Source organism: Doryrhamphus excisus, chromosome 21 (assembly GCF_030265055.1).
Source record: "Doryrhamphus excisus isolate RoL2022-K1 chromosome 21, RoL_Dexc_1.0, whole genome shotgun sequence".
Lineage (NCBI taxonomy): Eukaryota > Metazoa > Chordata > Actinopteri > Syngnathiformes > Syngnathidae > Doryrhamphus > Doryrhamphus excisus.
The window spans coordinates 1,980,271-1,992,714 of record NC_080486.1 but is presented as its reverse complement, the minus strand read 5'-3'; the positions used below and the strand labels follow the sequence as shown (position 1 = coordinate 1,992,714).

The 12,444-nt window shown below is 42.2% G+C and overlaps 1 protein-coding gene and 1 long non-coding RNA gene across 6 annotated transcripts in view; one reads left to right on the top strand and one right to left on the bottom strand.

The window, feature by feature from the left end:
• LOC131108463 (uncharacterized) overlaps positions 1 to 8,180 on the top strand; it is a 55,894-nt gene extending 47,714 nt beyond the window's left edge. Inside the window, exons 2-4 of one of the 2 annotated variants that reach the window (XR_009120464.1) lie at positions 7,204 to 7,272; positions 7,725 to 7,854; positions 7,924 to 8,180. This is a non-coding gene — a long non-coding RNA (uncharacterized LOC131108463). The remainder of the gene's footprint in view (positions 1 to 7,203; positions 7,273 to 7,724; positions 7,855 to 7,923) is intronic. The other variant, XR_009120463.1, reaches the window with a different exon arrangement.
• A 1,265-nt stretch (positions 8,181 to 9,445) lies between these two features.
• gdap1 (ganglioside induced differentiation associated protein 1) lies at positions 9,446 to 12,389 on the bottom strand. 4 transcript variants are annotated; one of them, XM_058059408.1, is made up of 7 exons: positions 12,204 to 12,389; positions 11,882 to 12,074; positions 11,716 to 11,748; positions 11,449 to 11,622; positions 11,139 to 11,233; positions 10,967 to 11,081; positions 9,446 to 10,899 (listed from the first exon to the last, which is right to left on the bottom strand). In XM_058059408.1, the coding sequence occupies exons 1-7, from the start codon at positions 12,366 to 12,368 to the stop codon at positions 10,532 to 10,534; spliced, it is 1,143 nt and encodes a 380-aa protein (XP_057915391.1). In that variant the 5' UTR covers positions 12,369 to 12,389; the 3' UTR covers positions 9,446 to 10,531. The 4 variants fall into 4 exon arrangements, with proteins under 4 accessions (XP_057915391.1, XP_057915393.1, XP_057915392.1 ...); XM_058059410.1 differs by having other exon boundaries at positions 12,261 to 12,377; XM_058059409.1 differs by lacking the exon at positions 11,716 to 11,748.
• Between the last annotated feature and the right edge of the window lie 55 nt (positions 12,390 to 12,444).

The window sequence follows — 12,444 nt, the reverse complement described above, 5'->3', positions numbered from 1 at the left end:
TAGCAAATTACTATGTAACTAACATTTTATACTTCAGCATATTAATCCCAGTACTTCCATAAAATGATATAAAAATACCACAGTATCTGCATTTGTGCCATTTGAGCTTACGATTGGGCTTCGGGAAAGACATGATTCCAATGAAATGCTCGGAAATAGCAGACATTTATTTAAATTTAGAGCAAGAATCCGGTTTAATTATCTGAGCTTATCCGTCTATGAAAAGAACCCAACTGATTTTAAATTGTAACCAATTAAAAAAACACGTTTTAAAAAATAAAGTGACATTTTTAATACACTTTGGAGACCATGTGTCTGTAAGTAATGTGCAATTATAATGTTATGATACCTGTGTGGATTGAGAAATGTGCTATTTTTAGACATCAATGTTTCATTAGAATGCTAATTATATCCAGCTTGGGAAAAATACAGTACACTTATGATATTATTTATGTGAATACAAAGATATACATATATTTGGTATTTCTACACACTGGTCACGTATCCAAAGTATCTTCTTTTGGGAACATTTTGACATTTATTCAGTAAAAAAGTTATTGTTATTGTAGCCATATAGTTTAAAAATGGGATTTATGTCAGCTTATGTAGCTTTAGCTTGTTTCTTTGTTGGCGTTAGCATGTGAATTAGCATTAGGGAGATCGCTCCATCATGAAATCCAGTGTGATTGATTTTTCTGGAGCATTCTTTGAGTTTTCTGCTCATCCCAGTTTTAGTCGTAACTAAAACTTCACTAATTTTGCCTTTAAATCTACTTTTCTTTGTTTTTCTCAAGCTGCTGTAGCCTCCCAGGTGGAGAAATCCTAGTCTGGTCTGTGCCCAATTAGAATGGATGCACGTACAGAGACAATAACTCAAATGAAGCATCGACAACATCTGGTCTTCATAAAAGAGCGTTCTTCGATGTCCCCGAGCGAAATGACGGCGAGGATTACTTGGAGCTTCAAGTCCTCGTAACGTGACGCAGGGTAATTGGGCAACAAAACGGGAACAGCTGAACCCAACACACTTCCATGATGTTTTATTTGCGCCGTTTCCCCGAAGTGGACGCAAAGACATGTCAGTAGCTAATACGTCTTGTGCCGAGCAAACAAAAAGCCGCCTATGAAGACTTGATATTTGTCTTATCGTACGCGCGTTTGAGTCATGGCTCAATGGTCTGCGAGACGCCGCAGCGGACAAGGGACTGAATGTTGTAAGGAGGGTCTTTCTTAGTGGTCTGGTCTTTGAGTGAGTGGCTTTTACGTCACTACCACCCACGGCTTTTCCTCTATGTATGGTTGGCTTGCAGGAATGTGTTTCCTTAACCTGCTCTTGATGACACGGGTCACATGACTGACACCCCGCACATGCTGGGAGGAGATGGACCGACAACTCTACTCCTGAATCGACCTTAAGTGTTGTTAAGTTTGGAGGGGGCAGTTTTTGGCATCGATTTCATGGTTCTATTTTTGATTTACGACACAATCAGAACAGTGGCGCTTTTAGCTGGGGGCCACATGGACGATTGCTCGGCGGCATTCCCATGGTTTTTTTTCCCGGGATTATACAATCAAACATTGCTATTGCAAATGTTTAAGTACATGACTAAATACATGACTAACTCCATGCTGTTTTGTGGGTGAATACAGCTGACTATTTGTCAAATATGTAAAATAAAATGTATTTTATTGCCTAAATTAGGCATTTTTAAGCATAAAATGGCTAACTGGAGAGTGTAGTATTGTATAATGGTCACTAGGTGGCAGTAATGTTACAGTTGATCACCAAAACAACAGGCTTTTATTTCAGGTTTGATTCAAATAAGTCACAATAACCCCTAACACGGCTGCGGCTGCATTCATTCAACTCTGAACCCCCGATGTCACTTCCTGTCCACCCCCCCACACAAACCACATGTTTTATTCATGTCTTACATGTCTCTTATGCCCTTATTATATCTACTATAGTGAAAACAGGGTTGTAAAAGTGACTATAGGGGTGTTATTTCATGTCTAGAGGGCTCTAATAATGTCAAAAGAACAAACAACCCTGTATTATGCTCTTATTATATCTACTATAGTGGAAACAGGAGTGTAAAAGTGATTATAGGGGTGTTATTCCATGTCTAGAGGGCTCTAATAATGTTACAAAGAACAAACAACCCTGTATTGTGTGTTGTTATATTTACTATATTGTGTAATATGAGTGTGAAGGGGACCATAGGGGTGTTATTTCATGTCTAGAGGGCTCTAATAATGTCAAAAGAGCAAACAACCCTGTATTATGTGTTGTTATATTTACTATATTGTGTAATATGAGTGTGAAGGGGACCATAGGGGTGTTATTTCATGTCTAGAGGGCTCTAATAATGTTAAAAAGAACAAACTACCTCGTATTATCTTTTATTAAAAACATAATAATGGGTTGTAAATATATTTTCAATACTGCAACTACAAAAATATTCAATTTATAAATAAGGAGTCCTACTTTGTGGAAGTCTGGTCGGGTCTGGAAGCAATTAGGCCCGATAAGCTACTGTAGTTATTTATGGTCAGCGTTCATTTAGCCCCCTCTTCAAGTGGGTCCCAGATAAAACCGGACTTGGTCTGAAACAGAGCATGAGTCTTTCAAATATTGTCATCAACTTTCTTTAAGGTAATACATTTTTTTATTTGCTCATAGCATCTTAGCAAACTCAGAGGGTCATCAAGTCGAACCACTAGCTCACTAAACATTAGAGAAGTATAAAAAAGGATTTAGTCTATTTACATCCAAATTTATCTTTTCATTAAAAGCAATAAAAGCAACAGAGGATGAATATAAAAGAGTAAAAAAAAATTCAAGTGGTGCCCAGTTGGAACGGACCTGAAGTGAATCTGCTGGCTTTTGGATTCCCACTTAGATGCCACTTGGATGGGCCTGCCGAATGCTAAGCTGAGATATTTATGTACACCTGTGTCTATACACTTTGGTGTCCATCCAAACTTAGCAGCGTGTTTGAGAGATCAGCGTTAATGTGTGGAAACGGAGCAAAGACACCATTTGGAAAAGGCGGTAAATCTTCACTTGAACGGCCAATCAGATGACCGATCGGTCCATGAAGTATTAAGCCAAGTGTATTTAAAGTGAAGGCTTTATTACATCACTTATTGGTCATATCCAACCCCACAATATTTGGCACTGTAAAACTGTCCAAAAATGATGATCATTTTTCATAGCTTTGGCCCATAAAACACTGAGCAAATGTGAGTAATCTTTAACTACCTTATATTTGTATTTGAACTCATGTTACTCATTTTTATAGTAGAAAATGCTTTATTTAGGCCAAAAACACGTACAAGTTGCTTTAAGATGCATATTACTTGCATATTACTTGCATATTACTTGCTCCAGCACCCCCTGCGAAGGTCACCTTGCTTGTCCTCCTCTCCTCCCGTGGAAAGGAGTGATGGATGGGAAGAACATTTGTCCTCTGGTCACATTCGACCTTAATCCCGGATAGGGATGAGTGTGCACATTCCCAGTTCAGCACTGACTCACACCCGAGGATGACACAAAGATCCCATCCCCGTCCATCTCCATGGAGAAAATATTTAGATGGCTGCCATGCGACATTTTGGGTAAAGTCTGACTCACGGGGCCCCCCCCCCCCCCTCCTCCCGGAACACAGCAAGTCCAGTGTGCAGCTTCGGGAGCGTACTTCCATATCGGTGCAAGTGTTTGTTAGTACAGTGCTGCCATCCAGGAATGGAGCCCTCGCACCAAACCTCCAAAAGCACGAAGCTCCCGATGTGGCCTTCTGACCTTCAACGCCATGGCAATGCAACACGGGAAAACACGCTGATGTCATGCGTCTCAACGCCAGTCAGGAATTGGACTATTTAAGATGTCGGAGTCATATAAAATCATACATAAGTATGAGTTATGGTTGCATAGTCATGATGGAGGAGGAAGCTGGCGTGATGTGTGCCAGGTTGCCGCTTTGCAATAACGAAGGATCTAACCTTGGCAGCTCACTGCACCGCTAATGTTGCTGCAATGGTTCAATTCCACGGTGATGGAGGAGCTGTCCAATGCATACATTTTGTGGCCATCTAATCCAGACCGAGCTCCCCTGTAATTTGGCCGCACACCCCCCTCTTCGCTGCATTTGGGCCATTCCTGTTCGATGCGTGGAGAAACTAAGGTCATTTCCTGCCAACGTGTGTGCGGATAACCAAAAATCTTTTCCCCCTCCATTACTTCCACTGTAGTCATAAATCTCTAAAATATATCATTTATTTCCAGACTTGGAGTATTTTTTTTAAAATATTTTCAATGTCCAAAAGGACTAGACTAGACTAGACTCCGGCAGGTCCTAGTACTTTTATGACTAGCATAGCATGCTACATATATCGTCTAATGCATCTTTTCAATGCTTTATATTTCTATTGTACAATAATTCCTCATTTATAGATGAAATAACACCCTTATAGTCATATTTACACTAATATTACCCAGTATATTAGACATAATGGTAATGCTTTAATTTCATTTGAACATGCATCCGATTACAATTGAATGCATCGTATAATCAGTTCACAGTTCCACATGTCCAAAAGGAGTAGGAAGAAGCAAAGCTTATTAAATCCTATCCCTCCATCTGGTACTTTTACAATTAGTAACTGTTACATTTGTTCACTTCCTGCTTTCCTAATATAATGTAAGTTGGGTTTTTTTTTATTTATTTTTATAAGACAAAATAAGACATCATAGGTCATAAAACACAGAAGGGATAGGGATTATTGTGCCATCATTCAAACCGGCAATAAAGGTTTTTGAGTCTGGTGCTTGTGTCTCCTGAATGTTTTTTATTTTTATACTTTTTTTTAATACTTGACAAATGACATTATTATATTATATATATCACGTATTTGAATCACATTATGCTTGCTTCAAATGCTTCATTGTGCAATGCAAGATTGTTTTGACTGATAGGATGCAGTACACAAAACAAAATATATGTATATATATATGTATATTCTTGAAAAATGAGTGAGGCCCCCATTTAGTGCTTTTCTTTCATATTATATCATCACTCTGTTTGCTGTATTAGCATATTTTGTGACATTTATTGGAATAAACAGGTCAGGATAAGATACATGTGACGGTTATTAATTGAATGTTTTTGTTTTTGTGATCCTTTCACTGCATTTGGACTATCCCATATGGGAATATTTGATTAGGGGCTGTGAGCCAAAGCCACCAAACATAATCAATGTTAATGTTGAAGACAGTAAAACATGCACAGCCCCCCCCCCCTGCTTGAGGGATGCTGGCTGGCTGGCTGACTGGATGGTTGGCTGGCTGGCTGGTTAGATGGTTCATTTTGAGGAACAAGTGTTTCTCATTATGTTGACTATTGTGCTTGGCAGGGAGGCGGCGCGACCCTGCCAACGTCAAAATCTGCTCTGCAGTGCCTGCTTGGAATACCATATATAGTTTCACCTGCGAGGCCGCTCACATGAGGGCGTCGCTGTTGTGTTTTCTTCAGCGGCGAAGTCGAGTAATAGCCTTAAAGTACACTATTGTTTACTTCATATCAATTTCGGTTATCTGAGTCACACTCTGGAAGTATTCCAACAGTTTTTTTTTTGTTTTGTTTTTTTAAACTTGTTGCTGTGTCCCCAATGAACTTGATGATTTTGGAGGAGTGGAAACATCTGCATTAAGCACACGACTGCTATTAAGCACCTTGCTCCAGGCGCTGGAAACTCATTTTATGTGCAGATCGCTCTTGCTAAGTATTAGCATAAAACAGATGCAGCGCAACATGCAAAGTGGAACAAAACTTGGCGTTGCGACCGTAATGGTGCAGCCCGCGTCTTGTTTTTAATTGGCCTGCTGGACATTTTAGAAGCAAAATTAAAGCAAAAAAGAGAACAGAAATCACTGGAAAATACACAGTAAGCCCTCGTTAGGGTTCGCCCTCAAATTTCACCACTTCACTTTATCCGAGTTATGCAAAAGTATATTAAAAATAATTCTGATTCATGGTTGAATATGGCCTATTAGTAAAGAAAAATATGGCAAAATGAAGTAAAACTTGAATATAATGCATTAAGAAGATGCATTCAAGGACTTAATATATGGAATAATCGGTAAGACACACAAGCACCAGACTTGAATTATCCCAGATCAGTCATAATGCTAAGCTAAAACATCCCCCCAACCCCCCACCCAGCTCCTCCTAGCACCAGAAAACACTTACAGCAACACACGAGCATCTTATGTCTCATTTTCTCTTATCTATTTATGTCTTATTTTTTGTCTTATGTCTCCATTATTAGGTAATATGAGTGTAAAGGTGACCATAGGGGTGCTATTTCAAGTCAGAGGTCTCTAATAATGTTAACGCTGCAATTTTTCATTGGCGAAGTCCCAAGCTTGGTGTTTGGTGTTGGCGAGTTCTCCAGCCGGACCAGTCCAGGGTGTACCCCGCCTCTCGCCCCAAGTCGGCTGGGATAGGCTCCAGCATAGCCATTTAACTACGACAGACTACCCAGGGATTACTATATACTTGTATATTGTAATATAATACCTTAAAATGTGACTTCAAACATTGCCTGTGCAGTTCATAAATCTTTTATGACTGTGAGTTTACGCCTGGCACAAATAATTTGATGATTTCAAAACGTTGGAGGTTCCACTCCGCCAAGTTTATACGACAAAAAGCGATGGAGAAAATTCATTAGCGCTATAAAAGATGGGAGCGTGTGTGTGTGTGTGTGTGTGTGTGTGTGTGCCTTGGCCGCGTTGTGATTTGTAACGCAACAAGTTCGCTCCAAGCGCTGGTTCTGTTGGGCCAGGTTAAATATTTGAGGAGCGCATGCGGGGATGAATGGTGGCACAGGATTTCATCACAAAGCTGTGAGGGGCGAGCCAGCGGGGGGTCATTTTAACACTCGTGTCAACACCGCTGTCCACTCAGCAAACGTTCTGAAAAAGGCCCCGCTGGGTTTTTTTCTCAGAAGGCCTTTTGACGGCACCACCTCCTCTCATGGATCGGGGCGTCCGAAGCAGCCATTGGGCGCTGATGCTAACAGCTGCTGCTAGTCTTTTCATTGATTTTTATCGTGATATTTTCAGTCCGGAATCGACCGTGCGATTACGTAACGAGGCTCCTTTTCTGTTCTCCGCCAACCCTTTTCCAACCCACTCAGGTCTGATCTGCACGGACGCGTCCAGCGTGCACCATCGAGTGGGTTTGGCCGTCATCTGCTGCTGAGTGGGTTGGTGTTTGCCCAGCCTGCCCGTCTGTGGACATCTAACAAAGCTCACACCGCTCTCCGAACCGCTTTTCTCGCTGTCCACAAACAAACACTTGCTATTTTTTTTTTCTCTCTCCCTCATCTTTTGCTGCTCCTTGACACGTGACGAGCCGCTCAACTGGAAGAAGAATATCTGCTGAGAAATCACAAAGAAGGAAACCACTTTTATGCTAGTTAATACATCACAGCATATCACGGCAACCCTATTTATTAGCATAACATAGCTTAATTGGATGCTAGTATGGTTAGGCAATCATCTAAAGCATAAAAATGGCTAAATAAACACAAATAGGCATTTAGAAGATGCATTCAAAGGTAATATGTAGTACTCTACATCGGTCACTAGGTGTCAGTAATGTTACATTGACAACTTTTTTTGTGTCTTATTTTCTGGGAATACTTTACAATACAAGCGAAAGTGAAACGCCGTCTTCTGCGAACTGCAATGAAGGCAACACCAGGCATCTCGAAGGGAGACCGGTATCCCGTCCAAAACATCTGTGCCCAGTTCTTCACCTGCTGAAACCCGTCTTCCTCGTCCAAGTAAGCCTCGACTTTCTGTTTATTTTCCTAACATTTGTATTGACTCAAGCCGTTTTCTCATTCTTCTAGCCCACAGACTTAGCGGGAGCGAGGCTTCCAGCTCTTCATAAATTTGGGCGAGCGTGCATAAACACTCAGATGGCACCTTGCTTGAAGCCGTTATGTACAGTACTTCATTATTTATGGCGTACAGCGTGTAACCTTCCAGATGTTTTTTTTTTTTTTTAAGGTTCTGCCCATCAACATCCTTGCTTTACATGTTTATTTTCATGTTATACATCTTTCGCTTGGCACTTTTATTCAGTTTAAATTATTATAAAGTCGATATATATTTTTTTTTCAACAAAAAAAATAAAGTCTATAAAGTAGTCCCTCGCTGCTTCACAGTTAAGGCACCAAAGGCATTCGGAACACTCATTGAAATGACATTATGGTGATATGTATTATTCTACGCCGGCCACTAGGTGTCAGTAATGTTTCTGCCGTGTTGTGTGAGACACACAAGCACCACACCTGCTTTTATTGTAGGTTTGAATGGTCTCACGACGGACACGATACTCCCTAACACAAGGCTACTGTTGTTGCTGTAATACTTCAAAAAGTACTTCAACTCATCTCTGCAACCCCCGACGTCACTTCCTGTACTCTCCCCGAGCACCAGAACACATTTACATGAGTCTTAAATGCCTTATTTTTGGAGTGTAAAGTTGACTATAGGGGTGTTATTTCATGACCAAAGAGCTCTAATGTTAAAAAAAAACATATTTAAACATAGGAATCCTACTTTACAGTTAAGTTTGAAACCAATTAACCAGCATGTTTAATTGGTAAACATATTACTATAAAACATTTCCACTGTGGTAGATAAAAATTGACTTAAATGGTTAAAATTGATCATTTTGTCCATCACTAACAACATCCAGCCATACGAGAACGTTTCACTTTAATCTCTAGATGAATTCCTGCGCCTCATATTTCTCATATTTCACTTTAGATAATGCTCTTCAAAAACAATGGTTGCCAATGCTGAATGACAAAACACTGCCCTCTTGTGGAATATACGTGCATAGCATCATAAAGTATGGTTAAAAATGGTCTTTTTACATTTCAAAATGTTTATAAATGTGCCTGCGGTGCAGAGAAACGTTAAATCACTTCACACCAAATACTATTTGGACCGCCGCTGCACACTTGACACCAGATAAAGCAACGGAACCACTTGGGAGATCTCCATGAATGAGCTTTGAGGTCATGTGCTCCATCCTCCATCCTCCATCCAGATGCTGGGGCCCAAAGGCCAGACGGGTCTAGACGTGCAACGTGTCTGCGCCGTCTGCTTTATGTGCAGCTCACGTGAGTCTTCCTCACGTATGTTCAATGTCAGCGTTGGCCTGCGGTAAACACATTACCGAAGATGTTGACTTCCATCCAGACCCTGGGAATGTTGTAGGGAATGTTTTGGTGGTTAGTTCTTCTCCCTTGTGTGATGTTGGAAAAGATCTTAGTGATATACAATATATAGAGCTTACTCAAATATGCATTCTGGCTTGGCAGGAGTATTTGGAAGACATAGTAAGTGATCCGGCAGAGTACAAGGAATCTTGTTTAAACAATGTTCAGCTTGGATTTAAACCAGGAATACATTTAAATGTCATGGAAATGAGAAGCAGCCAAACTGCATACATTTGGAACACGTTTTTTTTTTTAAGATTTTACTGCACTTGTTGCATTAGAATTGCATCATGTACTGTGCAAAAGTACTGCATTGGCCTGCGGAGCGTGGAATTGGTCTTTGTCAATCAGGCTACTTCCTGGTTGGTGGAACATAGTGACAATATCATTATTGTTGTTCCATAGATTGCATTTTTTTGAACAGTAATCCCTCGCTAAGTCGAATTTTGTGGCTTCATTTTATGTTTTTTTTTTTTTTTAATCGTGCGTTGAGTACGGCCTATTTCGACTTTTCCCTATTTTTTGCCTAAGTGAAGCATTTTCAAGCGAATGACTAAATGAACTATAAGGTATTCAGAAGACTCTAACGATATGTTGTATTCCGCACCGTCACTAGGGGTCACTAATGTTACTGTAATGTCGGGTGAGACACACAAGCACCAGCCTCTATCGCCGTTAACAGGCTTTTATTGCAGGTTTTAATTATATCACAACAGGCACGATAATATATCCTGACATGGGCAACTGTTGCGGGTGTAACCCATGTCGTGTCGAGCTAAAACTCAACTCTGAACCCCCCCCCGACATCACTTCCTGTTCGCCCACCACCGGAGCACCTTTACAGAAACACACATGAACACAAGTCTTATTTTTTTTTAATCTTATTGTGTTTACTATAACGGGTAATATGAGTGTAAATATGACTATAGGGGTGTTATTTCATGTCTAGAGGGCTCTAATGTTAAAAAAACGTACTTAGATGGCCGTATGTTTCCTGTGTTCTAATAACGAAATTATTAAATTTATAAATGAGAATCTACTTTTGCGGCAAATTGACTTATTCCGGTCAGGTTTGGAACCAATTAATCATAAGCAAGGGATTACTGTCCTGTTACATAACATCTTCTATGTACAAAATTCCAATAGAGCAGCGAGTGGCCTTTTGCACAGTACTGAAAAGATGCAAAAATGTTTAAATGTGCAGAATGTTTGCTAGCCCAGGAATTCAGCTCCAGCCGCCCCAACTGGACAGAGTCAACCTCCTCTTCATGTAAAGAAAGGCCAGGTACGTGACTCCGCCCAACAGGCCGATCAGCAAGGTGGTGCCGGCGATGACCGGGGCGTTCTTCCGGGCCACGCGGAACGCCACGGGAAGCACGGCGGAAATCAGGATGTTGTTGACGTGGCCCAGGACTCTCCTGAAGGCCGGCCGCTCCAGCACGCACTCGTAGTAGCCCTCCAGGTTGGCGCGGCTGCCGTTGCCCCAGTAGCGGCGGGAGAGGCCGATGAACTTGAGGCGGTGCAGGGTGACGGCCAAGGAGACGTCGGCCATGCTGAAGAACTCGCCGCACAGCCACGACTGACTGTTTTCTTCTGAAAGACAGAAGTTCCCGCGTGACGACACTTCCCACGGCTGCTTCCTGTTGTTCCGCAAAACTACCTGGCGTCTCTTCCACCCGCCTCTGCAGCTCCGTCTCCACCTGGTCCATCACGCTCTCCAGTTCATCCAGAAGCTTCTTCAGGTACTTCATGTTGTCGTGGTCGAACAGCTTGGACTGCGTACGTAGTTTCGAACATCAGCGTACGTCTACCAGGTTACTTCAATGACTCACCTTTAAGCGCCTCTGTTTGGCTACATAAGCGTCCTTCAGCTCCGGGTTTTCCGCTGCCAGTTTCTTCAGCTCCGATTCCGTGTTTAGGATCTGCGCTGTGGAACAAAAGACACGGATGGTAATGTATCTCACATTTAATCCGGAATAGTGCATGGCCAAATTCCGCCAGGAAAAAACAACACAAGTACTGTTAAGACCCCAACGAAACCAGAAGCATTGCTGGAGTGCCTTCTGGTTCCCAGCATGCTTTGTGGCAAAAACCGTTAAAACGACACGTTCAGCGTTACGTTATTTATCACATTCGACTTACTGCGAATGCTTGTGGCGGCGTACGTCGGTATGTGCGAATCCACGGTGATCTCCGGGTGGAGGATGCAGCCGTGGGTGTAGGCGTCCATCTGTAGCGAGTCCAGCAGCTCCCTGTAGTGCTGCACTCTGTGGTAGTACGTGCTTCCCTCTTCCGGGATCAGCCTGGGGGTGCCCTCTGCAGGTGAAGAAGAATAGGAGCATTGAACATGGAGGAGCATACAGGTTTAGCTTTGGGGGGGGGGGGGCGCAAAGGGAATCGCATGCTTACCAGATGTGCTCCATTTAAGCCAACAGGATAAAGCTATCATGAGTCAAAAGGAAATAACTGAAAAATGAACAAAAATGCAACTTAACAACAAATAAACATAAATAATGAAGAAAAAAAGGAAGCTGTGACATGAATGAAGCGCTCCCAGACCCCACTTTAGTCTCACCGTCACTGAAGTTCTGCTCCAGGTAGTCCATGATCTGCGTGGGGTCACAGATGACATTGTCGTCATGGACCAGCACCGGAACCTCCCCAGTGGGATTGAGACGCATAAACCACGGCTCATTGTGCTCGCTGAGTGGTAAGCTAACGTCATACTCCACGCAGCGCAAACCTTTCTCCGCTATGGCCAGACGCACCTGAAAGAAACGCAAAAAAAAACATCAATTAGTACTATTACTAAACCTCTCCCGTGGTCCGTAAACGTCACACTGCTGTCTCCAACAGGGAGCTGTCCGTGGACCTTCGGTGCTGAAAGGGACGCTAACCTTCTGCGAATTAAACGACTGTGTCCAGTGGTAAAGAGTTAATTTTGATTCCTTTACTTTGGCAACTGTGTCACATAAACCACGCTCGTCCTCGTCCTGGTTCGAGTCCTTCTCCAAAAGTGCCGCATTCTCATCTTTGCTTTCCGAGCTGCTGTCAGTCGCCATCTTTCTTGCTATTGGGGACAACTGAGGTTAGCTAGTGCTGGTGGGCAAAGTGGCTCATTACTGCCCCCTGCTGGCT